The sequence below is a fragment of the Nyctibius grandis genome, chromosome 18, assembly GCF_013368605.1.
Source record: "Nyctibius grandis isolate bNycGra1 chromosome 18, bNycGra1.pri, whole genome shotgun sequence".
Taxonomy (NCBI): Eukaryota; Metazoa; Chordata; class Aves; order Nyctibiiformes; family Nyctibiidae; genus Nyctibius; species Nyctibius grandis.
The window spans coordinates 7,585,596-7,602,085 of NC_090675.1; the positions used below are offsets into that span (position 1 = coordinate 7,585,596).

At 41.4% G+C, this 16,490-nt stretch overlaps 2 protein-coding genes across 8 annotated transcripts in view; one reads left to right on the forward strand and one right to left on the reverse strand.

Moving 5' to 3' along the window:
- Positions 1 to 15,189, forward strand: part of SPECC1 (sperm antigen with calponin homology and coiled-coil domains 1) — a 92,562-nt gene extending 77,373 nt beyond the window's left edge. For all 7 annotated transcript variants that reach the window (XM_068415673.1, XM_068415674.1, XM_068415675.1 and 4 more), the window contains 3 exons: positions 8,475 to 8,591; positions 9,292 to 9,351; positions 10,127 to 15,189. In XM_068415673.1, coding sequence (XP_068271774.1) covers positions 8,475 to 8,591; positions 9,292 to 9,351; positions 10,127 to 10,216 — 267 coding nt within the window. In that variant the 3' untranslated portion in view covers positions 10,217 to 15,189. The remainder of the gene's footprint in view (positions 1 to 8,474; positions 8,592 to 9,291; positions 9,352 to 10,126) is intronic.
- Positions 1 to 16,490, reverse strand: part of ZSWIM7 (zinc finger SWIM-type containing 7) — a 65,995-nt gene that overhangs the window by 10,357 nt on the left and 39,148 nt on the right. The window lies entirely within an intron of this gene.

The following is a 16,490-nucleotide window of genomic DNA, read 5'->3' on the forward strand; positions in this document are numbered from 1 at the left end:
TCTGAATATTTGCCTCAAAAAGTTGTGAATTGTTTTTTGAAGCTTCCTTTTCTTAAAACACAGATAGTTTGAGGGCTCTGATGAAATATCCTGATGGAGACTGCAGCCTGCGTGGTTTCCAGAAATATATAGATTGGCATTAAGAGGAGTATAAATACTTCAACCTTTGCTGTATATATTAATAAAAGTGCCTTTCCTGTATAGTGCCTCAGCTATTCAAAAAGAAGGAAAAACCCTGCCCTGAAGTATTCCCACTATGATGGCTATTCCAGCCATGAGAGAGAGAAATTGGAAACAAATTATTTCCGAACGTAACCTAAAAGTCATTAAATGTAATTCTGAATGCTTTTACTGCTAGAAGCATAAAGTTGGTATATCAGACTGTGTAAAAGTTGGTGTCTCTGCGTAGTACTGTGTTCTTCATGTAGCAAAGACGCAAAAGCTTAGGGAGAAAAATAAAGGCTGTTGCAGTATTTGCTGTTTGTCAAGTAATTATAGCAAGAGACTGGTTGACTAGTGGTTTGGCAGTGGCTATACTATAAAGCTTTTTACCCTTTTGTATTCAGTTTAAACTCACACTAATACTAGTTTTTTGTTTATGAATTTGTGGCTTTCTTTTTCTCACAGGAATTTGCATTCCTTTTTGTACTAGCCAGTATTTCCTCCATATCCTCTTTGTTCTCAAGCCCTATTCCATGATATTATCCCCTGCTTTTTCTCTTTTTTTTTTTTTTTTTAACTCGTTTGCTGGCTGGATGAGATCCAGCGCAGATTAAGCGTGGCCCAAAGATGTACAAATGCAGATAGGCTGATGAGGACATAACGTATTCCCTTTGGTCAAGTGGTCATGGGATCAATGCATTCTCATTAGGGAGGTGGACTCTGCTAGGACAGCCAGCCAGGATAACTATTTCTTTGACTGCTGATGCATCAAGCAGGCGTATTCCTGGGGCTGCACGTTGCAGGACCTGCTTTGTAGGAGATCCAAAAGCTCCTCCATGGCCAGTTGTACATTAACATGTCGGTGTTTGATGGTTTCTTCCTTATTCTGGAAACTAAGGGTTATATTTAGAAACAAGAAGTCTGTTATTTCTTCATACGTCATTAGTGTGGGTAGTTGACATTATCTTTCTGCTTAAGCAACTACTGTCTCAATCTTTAAGTCTAGACTGAGCACTTTGCCTCACTGACACTTCAGTTATGCACCGTCTTGGACCACGGAGAGTGAGCAGAGACTGTATTGCAAATGCTACCACGGTCCTCAGGGTTGGGGCTCAGGCTGATGGTTCTCGTAAAGAATCAAAGAGCTGAATGGGAGAAAAGCCAGGATCAGCCCTCTCAACCTCTGAACCGGGGCACAATGTAATTCCTGGGACTTGGCTTGTAAAACAATTGGTCAAACACTTCCTGTGACACAAATATACTGGAGCTTAGTTTTAAAGCCTTGAGAATCCCAGCACAGCTGCGCACTGTCCTAAAGAAATACAGAAAAGAGCCCAGTTGTTTCTTAATCACAAGATGTGCGCTTGGGTGAGGGCCTTGATTCTCTTCCCCTTTTCTGCATCACTTTTTGTGTTTGTGTCAACAAGCAGCATAAAACTGTGTCAATATGTTTCCAAATTGTATTAATCTCTCTCTGGTATATCAGCATTAACCAGGTTTCTATCTGAATATTTAACTAGCTGTGAGAACTAGGTAGGTGATGGCATTCTGTAATTCAGCAGTAACACCAAGGAGTGGATGGAGTTTTTATAGCCATCTTTCCAAGTGAGGTCTTTCAAGCAACAAGGATAGGAGGTAAATCCCATCTGCTGTTATGCACAGTTTATGTGCAGTCTGGAAAGGCTGGATTCCCACAGTACTGTGGTCTTGTGTGCTGAAGATCAACAGCAAAACAAATAACTCCCAGTTTGTGTCATGTGGGTGAAGAAGAACATATATAGTTATTACTGAGGTAACGGTAGGGATTATTTCCATTATTATTATTATACTCTTTTTCATTGTATTATTTATTAAAACTTTTAACTTTCCAACCTGTAAGTATCTCTCCCTTTTCTCTTTTCCTTCCCCTTCTGGGGGGAGGAAGGGGTTAATAGAGAGCATCTGCCATCTAATTAATAGCCAGCCCAGCTTTAAACTGTGACACATACGCTAGCATATCCCTTCTGTTACGAGAGGGTGCACATGCTTACTAAGAGCTCTGCATCCACGGTACTTGCAGCATTTTGACATTTAGAAGTAGGATATATGTGCAGTGGGGTTTTCCCAGGAAGTTATTAGTATATTCTATGAGTTTTTGAGAAATGGGTGAAATTCCTGGCTCTGTGTTTCTCTGATTTTTGCTGAAGGGGAGGATATTGACTTCAGAGAGACTTTTCCTGTCTATGCAAAAGTTGAAGGGAGTCTCGGTAATAGCTATTGAGATAGGAGGGATTATCCTGTGTTTAAATAAAAATTGACAATAAGTTGGTCAGGAATTTTGCTCCCAAGTCTGCTTTGGACCATCTTTGTGACCTTGGCAGTCTTGCACAGTGCCATTGCCTTGATTTCCCTAGCTGTTAAAATATAGATCATCGTATCATGTCATTGGATGATGATGACTTTCAGTAATTTTTGGAAAGATGCTCTGATAAAAGGGGCAATCTTGAGAGTTTTTAATTAATGAAAATACAGGCTTAAAATGTCAAGATTATTTTCCAGAATAACCGTTTTCTTTTTCTAAAGAAAAACACTTATAGCTGAATGTGTACATGCAGTTTCTGGGTGTGTCCCAGCTGGACCCAGGGTTGGGTCTGGAAAATAAATGCAGCAGCCAAATCATGGCACATTGGGAATAATCAGGTTGATTACCAATGTGCAGGCCCCCTTCACAGTGATGCCAATGCATAAATGTCCTTCTCCAGTGTAGCCAAATAACTTGAGCCAAACTACCTTTTTTCACATAAGGGGCTTTATCCTATAAATAAATACAAGTCTCTTGATTGGAGGGATAAAATAAATGCCCATGCAGCTCTCTCATGCGTAACTTTCTATCCTGCTGGGTAATTTTAAAAATAGCATTTACATTCTATCCATCCCAAAGTCCAAGACGCTTTCCTTATGTTGCCTGGATGCAATGACAATCAGTGAAAACACTGAATTGATTGGTCACCAGCTGGAACAGCTCCAAACTGTGGATTTAACTGGGAGAGAGCTGAGCCCTGCTGCCTGTCCCATGAATATCCTTTGCTCTTGAGACCTCTCCCCACCTTGTTGCCATCCTTTGCTGTGAGCCTGCTGGTCTGCAGCCTACCCCTCTGCCCAGGAATTCCAGGACATGGCTAATCTCTGAACTCTTAATACAGATAATCAGAAATAGCTGTGGGAGCAATCAGTGTGGTCATTAGCAATTCTGCACCAGCAGGAAGTAGCTGTGCTGCTGTCTTGGACACAGAGGGGAGCTCATTCATCCCCCTCTCTCCCTCCTTCCTTCCCCAGAGTATCTGTGTGGTCCTTGGAGCTATGCTGCTGCATCTTCACTCTTGCAGCCTTGGGAATGAAGGACCACAGCCCAGTCTGTTTCTTCTCTGTGGCATTCAGACGAGTTGGTGAGAAAATTGATGGAAGTGTTAGTTGTGTAGCAAGCAGGTAGTTGGCTTTCAGCAGGTGGGTGTAACAAGTCTGATTTATACTGAAGAGCAGAAAAGATGCACAGCAAAAATAAGAACTCATTAATATCTAGTGGGATTATTACAATGAGAAGAACTTGTTAGTTCCTGGTCTTGCTGTGTAATCCAGCTCTGCCTCTCCAGATACAACTAACTTGTTTTGCCCACTCACTGAATGTGACAGTGGTGTAAATTACAGAAGTACCAGTCACACTTGGGATATATCTTCTGTCACAATTACCTCATCTCTGAAATGGCTCAGAGATGTCCATAAAATTGTTTCTCCTTATACCACCTCTCATTTGGCCCTGTATGTTTGTGTAATAAAAAGCCAACTCCCTGTGAACTCAGCATTATACAGTCTCTGTCTCTCCTTCAAGTGGAAGCTGGTGTGCAAAGTGATAAATTAAGACCCAAAATAGAAACATGTACAAACCCCCCTTACTTTACTAGCCTTTAATGAGACCTTTGAAGTAGATGACTTTTAGTAATAAGATGCATGGCTGGTGGAAGCATTAGAAATATGAATGATGGGGACAGAAACACCAAGTTTCAAAGAAAGGTTAAAACAATTCTTATGGAGACTGCAGCTGCCTGACCCATTTGAACTAGGGATATTAATACAGCCTGGAGGATAGAAGGTTGTTTGGCTTCCTTCCCAATCTTGGCTAGCCACTTAATCTCCATACAATAAACAGTATTGCTGTTGCACAAGTTATTCTGGATTTTTTTTTTTCAATCAAGTGGCATTACTTTGTTGTGCATTCCATTTAAGAGAAAAAGATTTGTAAGTGAATTCAGAAAAGTTCCTGGTAGTAGCTTGACTAAATGTGATATGTAAATCACTTTAGACTTGCAGCTACCCATTGAAAATAGCTGTGTGCAATTGTCCAAGTCATCTGGGTACACCCTGCAATTACAGAAGAATCCAGGCAGCCTTTAATTTTAGGCATTCATGCCTTTCATCCGTGTTAACTGGACCTGACCACACATCTAATTCACTCATATTTCCAGTAGATTGCCCAGATGTCTCATATCTTTGCTGGAGCATTTTAGATGAACTGGAGTGTTTTGTTTGCTCAGAAGGTTAGGTTGTGCTAAAAGGAGCCCTTCTTCACTTGTGTTGCTTCTTAGGAAGTATTTAGAACTTGCCTACCCAGAACTCAAAGCTTATATGCTTCCTTTGATAGAACTTAATTGACTGAAGCCCACTAACCAATTAGGGTGTAATAAATCCAACTTATATTTGCAGTTTCATGTAGCTGTTGTTAAAGACGGGTGGCTGTAGGTGATCTTTGGAAGGTACCTTGATCAGATTTTACATCAGAAAGGTCAGAGTTCAGATTTGCAGAGAAGTGGCTCGTGAAAAGGAGGTTCCTGTTCAGACATCTGTGTCTAAATATAACCACATAAAAAGACGGAGCTGTAAGGCTTTAGGTCTGTGGAGGAGATGTGGGTCTTGTTAGTGATGAGCAGGAATGATTGCAGAAAGCTGAGCTGTTTAAGGGGGAGCTGCTATTAAAAACAAGGTAATTCCCTTTGGTTTATTCAATATATTTATTTTAACTAGTTCTATCTTCATTATTTAAGTTTATATTCTGTATGGGCTGAACCTCAATAATTAGCCACTCTGTCGTGTTCTTGGTGTACTGTTCTGCACCAATGACTTTGGAGAGGCAGGAGGGCATGTTCTGTGCTGAGGGAGGAAGGTGGGAAGAATGATGCTAAGGTCTTATTTATTGCAGGCTTTCTTCCACAGAGTTCCAGGCTAGCTTCAAGCTGATTCATGTCTATAACTTATAATTCTCTGTCTTATAGAGAAAATTATGAGTCAGAGAGCCATTGCTGTGGGCACAGTAACATCGGCGTAGTGGGAATATCTTGTGTCAGTATTTTGACATACTCAGGCTGTGATGAAGAGCGTATGGTGTCATTGTTGCTTTTTACTGAAGACTTGGAGTCAAAGATCTAATGAAATCTAATGGGGTGGTTGTTTTTTTCCTCAGATAAACAAGAAATTGTTTTTAGTGAGAACAGTTCACACAGATTTCCCTGTGTGTCTTTACCGTGGCCCTCACAGTGCTCTGTTATCTGCAAGCAAAGGTCCTGTTCCTGGGGTGGGGGGCTAAGGTTAATCACTTGCAGGTGTTTAGTGTCTTTTAGACTTGGCTTGCCACTGATACCATAGATAGTACATTTGCTCTCTAAATAACATTGCCTGGATTTTTTTTTTTAACTTTGCTTAATGTCAGGTACTTTAATATTCATAGAAACAAAACATACTGGGTACTTTCAGGTAACTGTGCTCCCTGGTGTGCTTCCAGATCCCAGTCTCTTAATACATCCCTGTGAGATGAGAGTGAGAAGAGTTTTAGGTATAGCTAAAACTACAAAGACAAGTAAAATTATCAAGCTGATCCTGGGCTGGTGAAATACTGTAGGAAGGAACAGTTTTGTGTCTTTCCTAACAGCATCCTGAAATTGAGGATAGGGTATAATGTTCCCACACAAACATGACTTGCCTTTTTGTCCAGTCCTGTTGCTTAACTAAGGCTTTGCTTGTTCCGGTTTCCATGGCCTTTGGCAGAGGGACACGACCACCTCCATTTTCTATTTCTATCATACAATATAAAATGAGAATATTGGCATTTGATGGTAGGCTATTTGCTGATGAAAGATATTGGCCTCAGTAAAAACACTTCTGTAATTTGGAAGTCAGTCCTTTCCCACTAACTGCAGATTGATAAATAGTAAGTAACTTGTTTGTCTGCAATATCAAGAAAGCAGAGTTATCCAGCATCAGCCAGTTCCATAACACAAAGTTGGACTTCCATGGTGCAACTTTATGGATTAGGCAAAGCCAAGACAGCTTTCAGAGCAAAATATTTTTTTCTTGTGATGGTATTCAGCCACGACGACGCTTTTCTCTCCATTGACAGATGTTAATAGAGCAAAATATAATGTGGTGGCTGGTGCAGTGCGGTAATGTCTGCTGCTGATGGCCTGCTTTCTGAGCCCATTAGATTTGTAGATTTATTACAGAGTATTTTAACCTGAAATATTCTGTGCTGCTTCAATTTGAGTCATGTTTGGTTATGGCCATTTATTACTAATCTGAAATGCTGTCTGACTGGACAAAGTCCAGATTGGACAACTAATCAGTGAAGCATCGTAAGTGAAGAGCATATGCTAAAATACTTCCTGTCTGGGTTTTAGTGCTTCTGCATGACCTTTTGTATGAGAGATACAGTAAAAGCTTTGTCTTTTGGGGAATCTTGAAAGAAACCGGAAAATAGCTAAATAAAGAAAATGAAGTGGCAGAGAGTCTCAGTTGAAGTTCAGCGCACAGGAAGATGCGGCTGGCAAGAATGATTTGAGGGCAGCTCCACACTTGCCATAGCGTGAGAGATGGTGTGGTACCATCATGTCCTGGAGCCTTCCATGCTCCAGCAGCTGTTACTCTTCTAAGCAATATCACTTAGTTCACTGTTTTGTTTTTAGCTGGTATTTGGAACTACAGCTGCTACTACAGCAGCAAAATTTAGCCATGAGAATTCCTTAGTGTGCTGGTGTGGCCAGTCAGTGCAAACAAGAGGTCACCTTGTTCACAGGATCAGAACTGGGCCACAAGCGTATGTTTAACTACAGCTGTGCCTCGCAAGAGAATCCCTGTGAAGAACCCCGAGTGCACTCTGTACCCCCAGGAGTCTCTGTATTTTAAAGGAGTTCTTTACAGATGGGCTGATTTTAAAATACCAGTTTCTGTTTCTGTAGTCACTCTAATCCACCTGTTGAACATAGCACGTTGTTTGTTTCAGTTCCATAAGGATCTTGTACTTGTTACCAGTGACACAGCCATGTTTATTTCTGACTATAGTAGTAACAGAGTGAGCATCAGGAAGCCTCTGTTCTCCCCTCAACTGCTTATGGCTCATTTTGTGAATCAGAGTAGATGAAATTCTGTATCTCAGACTTCCCATTCTTTATGCGCTTTTTAAGTGCTCTGTGATGTGCAGGTGGAAGATGCTGCATTGATAATGACTATGAGAATGCAGAGATGCATTCATGCAAACGGCTGCAAACTGGGCACATCTGCCCAGCTCTTGGAAAGCTGCCCCGTCAGCCGTTGCTGGTGCCAAGTTTGAGTCTCCCTTTCACATACAAGTAAGCACATTCTTTATTTAGGGCTTGAGGACTGTGTTAGTATTTCATCAGTTTGATATCACTGTTGATACGGGGCTTAATCAAGCCATAATTATGAATTACACGTTCTCATTAAAGTATCTGCTGTGTAATATCAGAAAGATAAGTGGTCAAATGCACTGATTACACTGCCTCATCATTCTACAGATCCATTCCTCTGTTACACATCCTGAGACAAGGTAGCATGAAATCAATTACAAAGCACCATTTAAAAATATCGATGACTTCTGTTGTAAGGTGCTGGAGAAATCATATTTCTGCCATTCTGTAATTGAAAGGGACCAGATAAAGCCCTTCCTCTTGCCAGCACAGGAAAATTGCAGCTGCAGCACGTGCTGCACATGGTCTTTCTCACCTTCTAGAAAGCATTGGAGAGAGTCTCTCTGTTTGGGGCCTGGTGTGAAAACCACTTAGCTCCTTAATAATCCCTTACCCAGGACTTTGAAACTTGCCACCCTGCTTGGTGTCTTTCTACTTGATGTGAAAAAGAAGGGGAGAATGGAAAATGCAAACCTGTGTTTCTTTAATCCTCTAAATGTTTGTTTCATGACTGCAAAAAAAATTTATTTGGAGTTTTTTTGTTGTTTAACACTGTTCAGGGATGGTTCATGTTTTCTCTTACAGAATATTGATATTACCAACTTCAGCAGCAGCTGGAGCGATGGGCTGGCCTTCTGCGCTCTCCTGCACACGTATTTGCCTGCACATATTCCTTACCAGGAGCTCAACAGCCAGGATAAAGTAAGTTTTGTTGTACCTGCTCCTACACCATTTGCAGAATTCATGGTGAACATGATCCATTTTGATAGGTATGTGGTGGAGACAGAGTGTTGCAAGATCTTGGTCTTGATTGATACAAAATAAGTAGCTGGGAGCAACAGTAAGAGACAAGTGTCAGTTGAGAACTTAAAAAGCAAGCAGACTGGATGGAAAGGGAAAGGAAAACAACAGTGAGCTCCCAGAGAGAAGCCAGACCATGTCATCACATTCCAAATATGTTAAGACTCTCAGAAAGGGGAGGAACCCCCTGATTTACTGGATTTCCTTCAGACAGCTAGTGTCTTTTACAATAAGAATTATACCATATACAGGAATGGCTTGTATTAGTTAACACCTCTTCAGAAACCTTTAACTCATAATAAAGACACAACCTCGGTGGGGTTTTTTGCCCAGTTGTAATCAGTTTCACAAGAACCTGTTTGTCAGAACCAGAGGGCTGTAGCTTGGGCAAAAGTAGATGAGCTATTCAAAGACAAAGAACTTTTTTCTGAGTATTTCTTACTAATACAAAGAAGTATCTGTGTGAAAGTATGGAATCTAGTGTTTTTCAGTTTTCAAATATACCTGCTCGTTTAAACTTACTGATTAATCAGACGCAAGGTAGGGTTCGGGGATCATACTTTGATGATAATCCTTTTGAACTTCTGTTCTATTTTCACAGAAGAGAAATCTGCTGTTAGCGTTTCAAGCTGCTGAAAGTGTAGGCATCAAACCCAGTCTGGTGAGTAACCTTCGCTTAGCAAGGGAAGATTTGCCACATGCACCGTTCCAAAGCCTTTGTTGCCACGTGGTCAGTCAGTCAGCTTGCACTGAAAATGTTCACATAGTGCTAGGGAAGGCTACACCACCATCTCTGACAGTTCACAGTGTTAGGAGAACTTCCAGAAAGAATTTGTAGAATCATACAATTAATATAATTTGAAGGAACTTCTGGAGGTCATCTAGTATTGAAATGAGAGTCCTGGCTATGTCCTCCTCTTGGAGACGATTTCAGGTGATATCTATTTTCATGGGCAGACTTGCCTGGTCCATTTTCTTTCCTTTTGTTTTAGTGTTTTTAGAAACAGAAGGATAATTTGTTTGTTAAACTGTTTAAAAAGCTTTTTCTAAAATAACAATGTGATGACAAGGAAGAGATAAGTTTAATAAGAAGGAAAAAATATTATGGGATTCATGAGCTAAATACAGGGCCAAACACATGCAAAGAAGCAGCAATTTAAATGAAGTTATATAGAGAATTGATCTTTGATTGCAGACGGAAGAAATCTTTTCAGAAAGTAAAATGCATATGGCTGTTTAACTAGTTTGTTAACGAATTTCAGAATTGCACTAGGCCAATAGATCATTCCCATGGACTTTTATACTGCATGTGGCTTCAAGGAGCTCTGGAATGGAAGCAGAAGTAGTGTTCAGTAGCCATAGCTACTCAGAGGACTCAGTGATGTTCCCAGTGCTGGTGCTTGACTAAGTTTCGACAATGTGTCTGTCCCACGCAGGAGCTCAGTGAGATGATGTACACAGACCGGCCAGACTGGCAGAGTGTGATGCAGTACGTCGCCCAGATTTACAAGTACTTTGAGACCTGAGATGCAGAGCAAGAGGTGGACAGAAGTGGGGAAGAGAACAAAGAACGCTACAGATGCACTCGATCACTTTAAAAATCCACTTGCTCCTCTTCCACAGCCAACCTGAGCTCTTAGTTTGAAGGAAAGTTCTTCCATAATTTTGATTACATCTGGACTGCAACCAAATAAATATCCATTGTCCATCTCTACAAACCAAATTGATCTGTAATTTTATTCTCATGTGGAAATTGCAAAGTGTTTTTGAACACACGCAGGATACTTCTGAAGAGGATCCCTTGTGCTAAACAATATTTGCCTCAAAGCAGACTCCACCAACAGGAGACCCACTACAAAATGAAGTTCTAAATCAATGTGGACTGTGCTGGCACTCAAGGGAGGCTGGGAGATTAATATTAATACAAAAGCTCACAAAAATGCTCTTCTTGCCAAAACATGCTTAATTCATCCCAAATACATGTTGCTTTCTTGCCTCCATATATTTTATAAAACATCATGACAGATGCACGTAAGTGTGTAGAACCTTAACCTGAGTTGTTCTCACACATCTGACCCAATAAATACACTAGTTTGCTTGTCGTAGCTTACCAGCAGGATAATAACAGGATCATTTGTAACTCAGCACCCACGCTCTGTTCAATCACCAGTTAGTGAAAGAACTCTAAAAGATCCTGCTAGGTGCTGGGACTTCATTTCAGATCAAACAGAAGTAATCTCTTTGAGGAAAAATAGCTTTATTACTACAACTTCATTACTTGATTACTACGGGAAGCCAGAGCTTGGTTTCCCAGCTGACTGTGCAGGCACAGTTATCATAGGAATATTGCAACTACAAATTGCAATAGCTTTGGTTTGCAAGGTGCCAGTAATCAGGTGATGACTCTCTAAGCAATACAGTGACATCTCAGTAGTTCATATTTTTGTGGATTGAGTGGAGTAACTTCCTTCTTCTTTGATCCTGTATAATCAGCACAAGTACATAATTGCTGTGTAGAGGCATGAATCTTTAGACAGCCTGTGCTCTGTCCAATGAAATGTAGTCCGTAGGGCACTGTTACATGCTTGGAAGTGGTGTTACCCTGTAAAGGAACACAGCAACATATTAGTACCAATGGAAGCTGCAACTCCACAAGTTACAAAGAATGTAACTGGAACCCCTCTCTGTGTCATGGAAATATCTAAGGCACCAGAGAATAGCTTAATGGCTCAATAATACCGTTAGTAAAATGTCTGAAAGATAGTTTAATTTCCATTATACCATTTCTCTTATTTCACTTCATGAAGTTAAATTTTCTGTTTGTCTCCAAGGATAGCAGGAGCAAACAGGCTGCTTGATTTGTTCTAGGAGCAGGTCTTGGAGAGCCTGCTTTGTACAGGACCTCACAGAAGGCTGCCTAGCTGCTTTAGATTAGGCTGGTAGGAGAAGGGTGGTGTTTAGTTAGCATGTTTAACCCCGTGCCCAGACTTGATGCTTTGTGAATGTTAATCACAGGGAGCTAGGGATCATTTCCCTCTTACAAAAAATAAGTGTGTGCTTACTGCTTTTAACTCCTGAAAAAAGGCTCATGAAATAGAAACAAGCGATTTCACAGAGGAAACTTGGTTTCAGGTTCTCTGGGGCTTTGCAGGTGGCTGATCTCAGCTTCTGGCTTCCCTGCAGTGCTTTGTTGTTTGGAGTTTTTTTAATATAATTTAATTAGTAAACAACCTATTTCAGACTTTGGTTTTCTCACAGCAAAATCCAGGATGAAGGGCTAGATGACAGTGGCCAAGGTCAGTGAGTGTATTGAACAGAAAGGCAGTTGGAGGAATGCAGTGTATGCCTATTTTGCAGGAGGAGAAAAGCATCACTTATTCTTAGTTTTTGTCTGACATCTATTCTAATCCATTGCCCCCAGGAAAGCCTGATTCCAGTCCTTTGAGAGCCTGTGTGATAAAAAAGGACAGTGGCACGCACTTACAGTGCCCTTGCACTCTTTGTGTCACCCTATACTGTGAGAAAGCAGTTGTAAATGCTGACCAGAGTTACTTCTCTGCAAGAGAGTGCCTTCTAGATTGAATTAACTCCCCAGTATTTTTCAGCGTACACTCTGCCATCCCCAGAGAACGTAGGATGAGTTGCTCTAAGTGTTCTCAGATACAAGTCTCCTGTTATGTGATAAGATGCAAGAGAAAAATAGCTGCTAAGCAGAGTTCTTTTAGGAAGGCAGTCCCACTGCCGAGCTCATTGCCTTGTGGATGCAGCAGGCTCTTTTCCCTTGAGGTCTCCCTTGGCAGAGATCCCAGTTCTCTCCAACGGGCTGGAGTTCAAAGCGTGGTGAAGTCAACACAGAAAATTCCATATTCCTCAGTGGGCTTTGGATCGGGCACTTGCAGGGATGAGAAAAACTGTTTTAATTCCCAGCATCTGGTAAACATTTCAAAGTCAGAGGGCTCCACTTGATCTAAAAAAGAAAGATAGTCTTAACCCTCTGGTCACTGCAAGTGTGTGTTCCATGTGACTGTCAGATGAACACTAAATACTATGTTATCTGATGTGTCAGTGTCATTTGCTTCAAGCGCTGTCCTGACATTTATTCTAATCGGTGTCTCCAGGGCTTATTCTAACCTTACAAACCATCCTGTTTCGTCTAGCTGCTTTTTTTTAAAAAAATTATTTTTGCAAAGCAATGTTTCTGTCATCTCTTTGCAGCTTATTCTGCCATGTCCCCCAGCAGCATAGACCAAACACTAATTCTACCCAATTCTAATGGTATATTCTTAAAAATTTTTTCTTATCTAAGAGTTAGAACAAGGAGGGGAGAAGATACTCAGTTTCACCATTTGCTCAGTGTTACTTTTCAGTCCTCAAACCTGCAGAACATCTCATTTTGAAACGCTGATATTTTGAGATTGGGAGATGCTCTTCCAGATTATTTTTTGAGATTAAGATATTTTTTGTTTGTTCATTTAGCTGTTACAATATTGTGTATTTTTTCTTCCTTTTGAACCTTGCACGGTAACATTTCTAGACCTGAATTTTCAGAAATTACTGTTGTTTTTTCATGCTGCCTTAAAATTGGAATATGAATTTAAATTTGTCCCACACAAGATGCTGCAGACCAGCCTGACTTTCAGAAAATCTACAGGCCCTTGTAAGACATCTCAAATTCAAACTGTAAAATTAAAAGTTCTAGCTGCCTTTAAAATTAGAGAGTTTGTTAAGTTAAGCTAGAGAGTATAGGGATAGTCTTCATAGAATTTCTGAGAATGCTCTGAAAACGTCCTAGAATGGAACCTGTGATGCTATGACGTGGATGGTGTAATGTGTTGTGTCAGTAACAGTTTGCCTAAACTGCCTAAATCCTTCCTGACTTTGCCTCTTAGGAGTAACGGATCTTCCCCTGATGCAGGCAGATGAAATGTCTTCACCATGTCACCATATGCTCCCTAAACATACGGTCACTCTTAAACATACCTGCACGTGCTTATATGTGTGTGCTTGGGTAGTCTGTCGGACTGCGTGAAACCAAAGAGCTGATTTTGGATGAGCACGTGAGAAGGATGGTTAGGACGGGGATTTCAGAGAAGTTCTGTAGTGGGATATCGCATCGTGTGACTGTCGTACTATAGCTGTCGGAGAGGAAAGGAGATTGGAGTGTGGGAAGTATACAGTCTGACTCCCAGAACTTCTGGGGAGTCGTGGAAGGCACGAGTTGTTTCATGGCTTGGGAAGGTACAGAGGCGTTGAGAAGCGAGCCCAGAGTCAGCCCTCTGAGGAGGTTTTCTAGAAAGGCTGATGAGCTGTTTCTGAAAGTACGCAATGAGACGGAATGGAGTGAGGAGAGGGGCATAGATGGGACTTAACGTACCTGGGCCTTTGTGGACAGCAAAGGGCATCAGCTTGAGAGTCCTTACTGACTGTCATCTTGAGTGATATTTCTCCTAAGAGTGGAGCCTGGGGTGGATCTTAGAAGATGAGGAGGGAAGAGAGCACAGAGCTTGCTGCCTTTGCCAGGTTGCCCTTCCTGTGCCTGTGACAGTCACGGAAAGGCAAAGGGAACAGAGATTCACCAGTTCTCCCTGTGCTGCAGCAAGGCAGCCGTACTAAGCAGAGTGATTTTTGACTTATGCACGTTCTCCAGTTTCCTCTCAGTGAGACACACTCTCTTTGAGTTTTGGCAGGTTTTCTTTTTGTAATTTGAAGTTGGGTTTTACAGGTTTTCGCTATCGATTTTTCTTGGTTTGTATGTGCAACCAGTTATGTGCAAGTTTTCTGTCCAAACCAAGTAAGTGCACGATTGGTTCTTCCGTGTTTGATTCCTGACCTGGAACTCTTCAAAATCTACCTTTTTGCTTCACTGATTTCCCCCTTCCTTGGCAATGAAAATACGAGCATTGGCTCATGCATTTGTACCTCCCTCGTCTCTCTGTGGTTACGGTACTGGCTCTTCCAGTGGGCAGTGTCTGATGGGACCAGCTGTTGGCAAAGCTGTGCCTTGTGCATCTGATCAAGGGCAGAGTCTGTGTGGGATGAGATTATGCATTTTCCTGTCAGAAGAGGGCTTTTTGCCTAAAACGACTCAGGGCACTGAGACATTTTTATACCCAGCAATAACTTCTATGCTAGACTATACTGGTTTTTACCAACTCCAGTGCCATTTAGACTCACTCACCAACGTGGTGTAGAATCAAGCTTATAACTGAACTGCAATTAACATTTTTCTCAGCTGATGGTCTTTACATTTTTGACTTGCACGTGTGCCAAGTTCCACTGGGCAGTGCTGGACACAATGTTTTTATTGACTGTTGGTCCAGGCTTGAGTTTGTCATGTGGGATAATCACCTCTAAGAGTCAAGTCCTTTTAGCTTTCTCCGTTGGGTAGAGATGTTACACCGTAATCTAATTTATACAAAGAGCACATTAGAATGTATATACTAGGCATTGCCAGATTTGGACATGCTAATATTTAAAGATTAACATTATTAAAATGTATGATGCAAAAAATCTGTGTAATATTTCTAATAAATCTTTTTCTGTTTCTGATGTTTGTTGTCATGTTTCAAATATCTACATGCAAAACATTCTTCTGCGGTCTGCTGGGAAGCATGTGCGTGCTGCTAGGAGGAGATTCCTCTGCTCTTCCGTGAAACAAATCATACAGACTGAAATCCTCCCGGCATGCCAGTGACCAGACCTGGTACTGCTCTGTTGTCTACAACAGAGAGGACTGAGCTGCTGATCTTTTGAAAGGAACCCAGAGCATCCTGATTGAGTCCACATCTAGCAGATTGAACGTCACCATCCCACTAGTGACACTGCCAGGGAAAATGATGCTTGTGTTGGAATTTCAGGTAGGGCTGAGTTACGGAAAAGAGGGCAAAAATAATGACTCCCTCTCAAAACCAGAACGCCAAGCAATGACGCTCATGGTGACACTTCTCATAAAAGCTCTCCATGGAGTAAAGGAGGGCTTCCTAACTTCTAGACCGAACCCCTGGGTAGAATTCCTTTTTCCAGCCTGCACAAAGAGGGCTGTGGAGGCTTGCTTTGCTGCTGAGAAATTCAGCCCCCTGGATGCTGTGCTCCACCCACTGTCCCATCTACAGACAAAGCTTTCAAAGATGCTGAGATCAAATTCCAGAAAACGTTTCACAGAGGCTGCTTTTATTTCATGGTGATAGTGGCAATACTAGAACAATCAAAATTGCTGAGCTGGCAAAGAAAATAAGAAGATAAAAGAAATGGGCATTTAAATCTCTTCAAGCCTCTCAGGTATGTTCCTGTCCAGCTGGGTAGATGAAACCTTATGGAGAAAAGTTCTTATTACATAATCCAAACTACTTTGCCTTTCCCCATCTAAGTGTCATGTTTCAGCCCTGGATTTTTTTATGCTGGGCTGATTCTTTTTTGCGGCAGTGTCACAGGCAAAGCAATGTGGTTTTGATGATTTTTCTGATCTGGATAGCTTTATCTCCTGGACAAAGTAATGAGCACATGAAATGGCAAACTAGAGTTTCTAATTTTTTCAAGCAGCCACTGCGCTTTATCCTGAAGGTTTGCTGTAGTTCACTTAGAAAGCACTAGACTCAATATTTGCACCTCAGTTGTCTTCTGCAAAGGAATTCTCAGAACCAACCCTGTGCTATCTGGAAATCTCACCATCACCAGGAATGCAGGCTCCTATTATGCTTAAAGTGTGAAGAGCAGGACTCTGACTACTTAAGTTCATTGGTTGTGTGACCTTGGAATAAGGCAGTTCATGTCTGTCTGTCTAAATTCCCAGTCCTTCGTTGA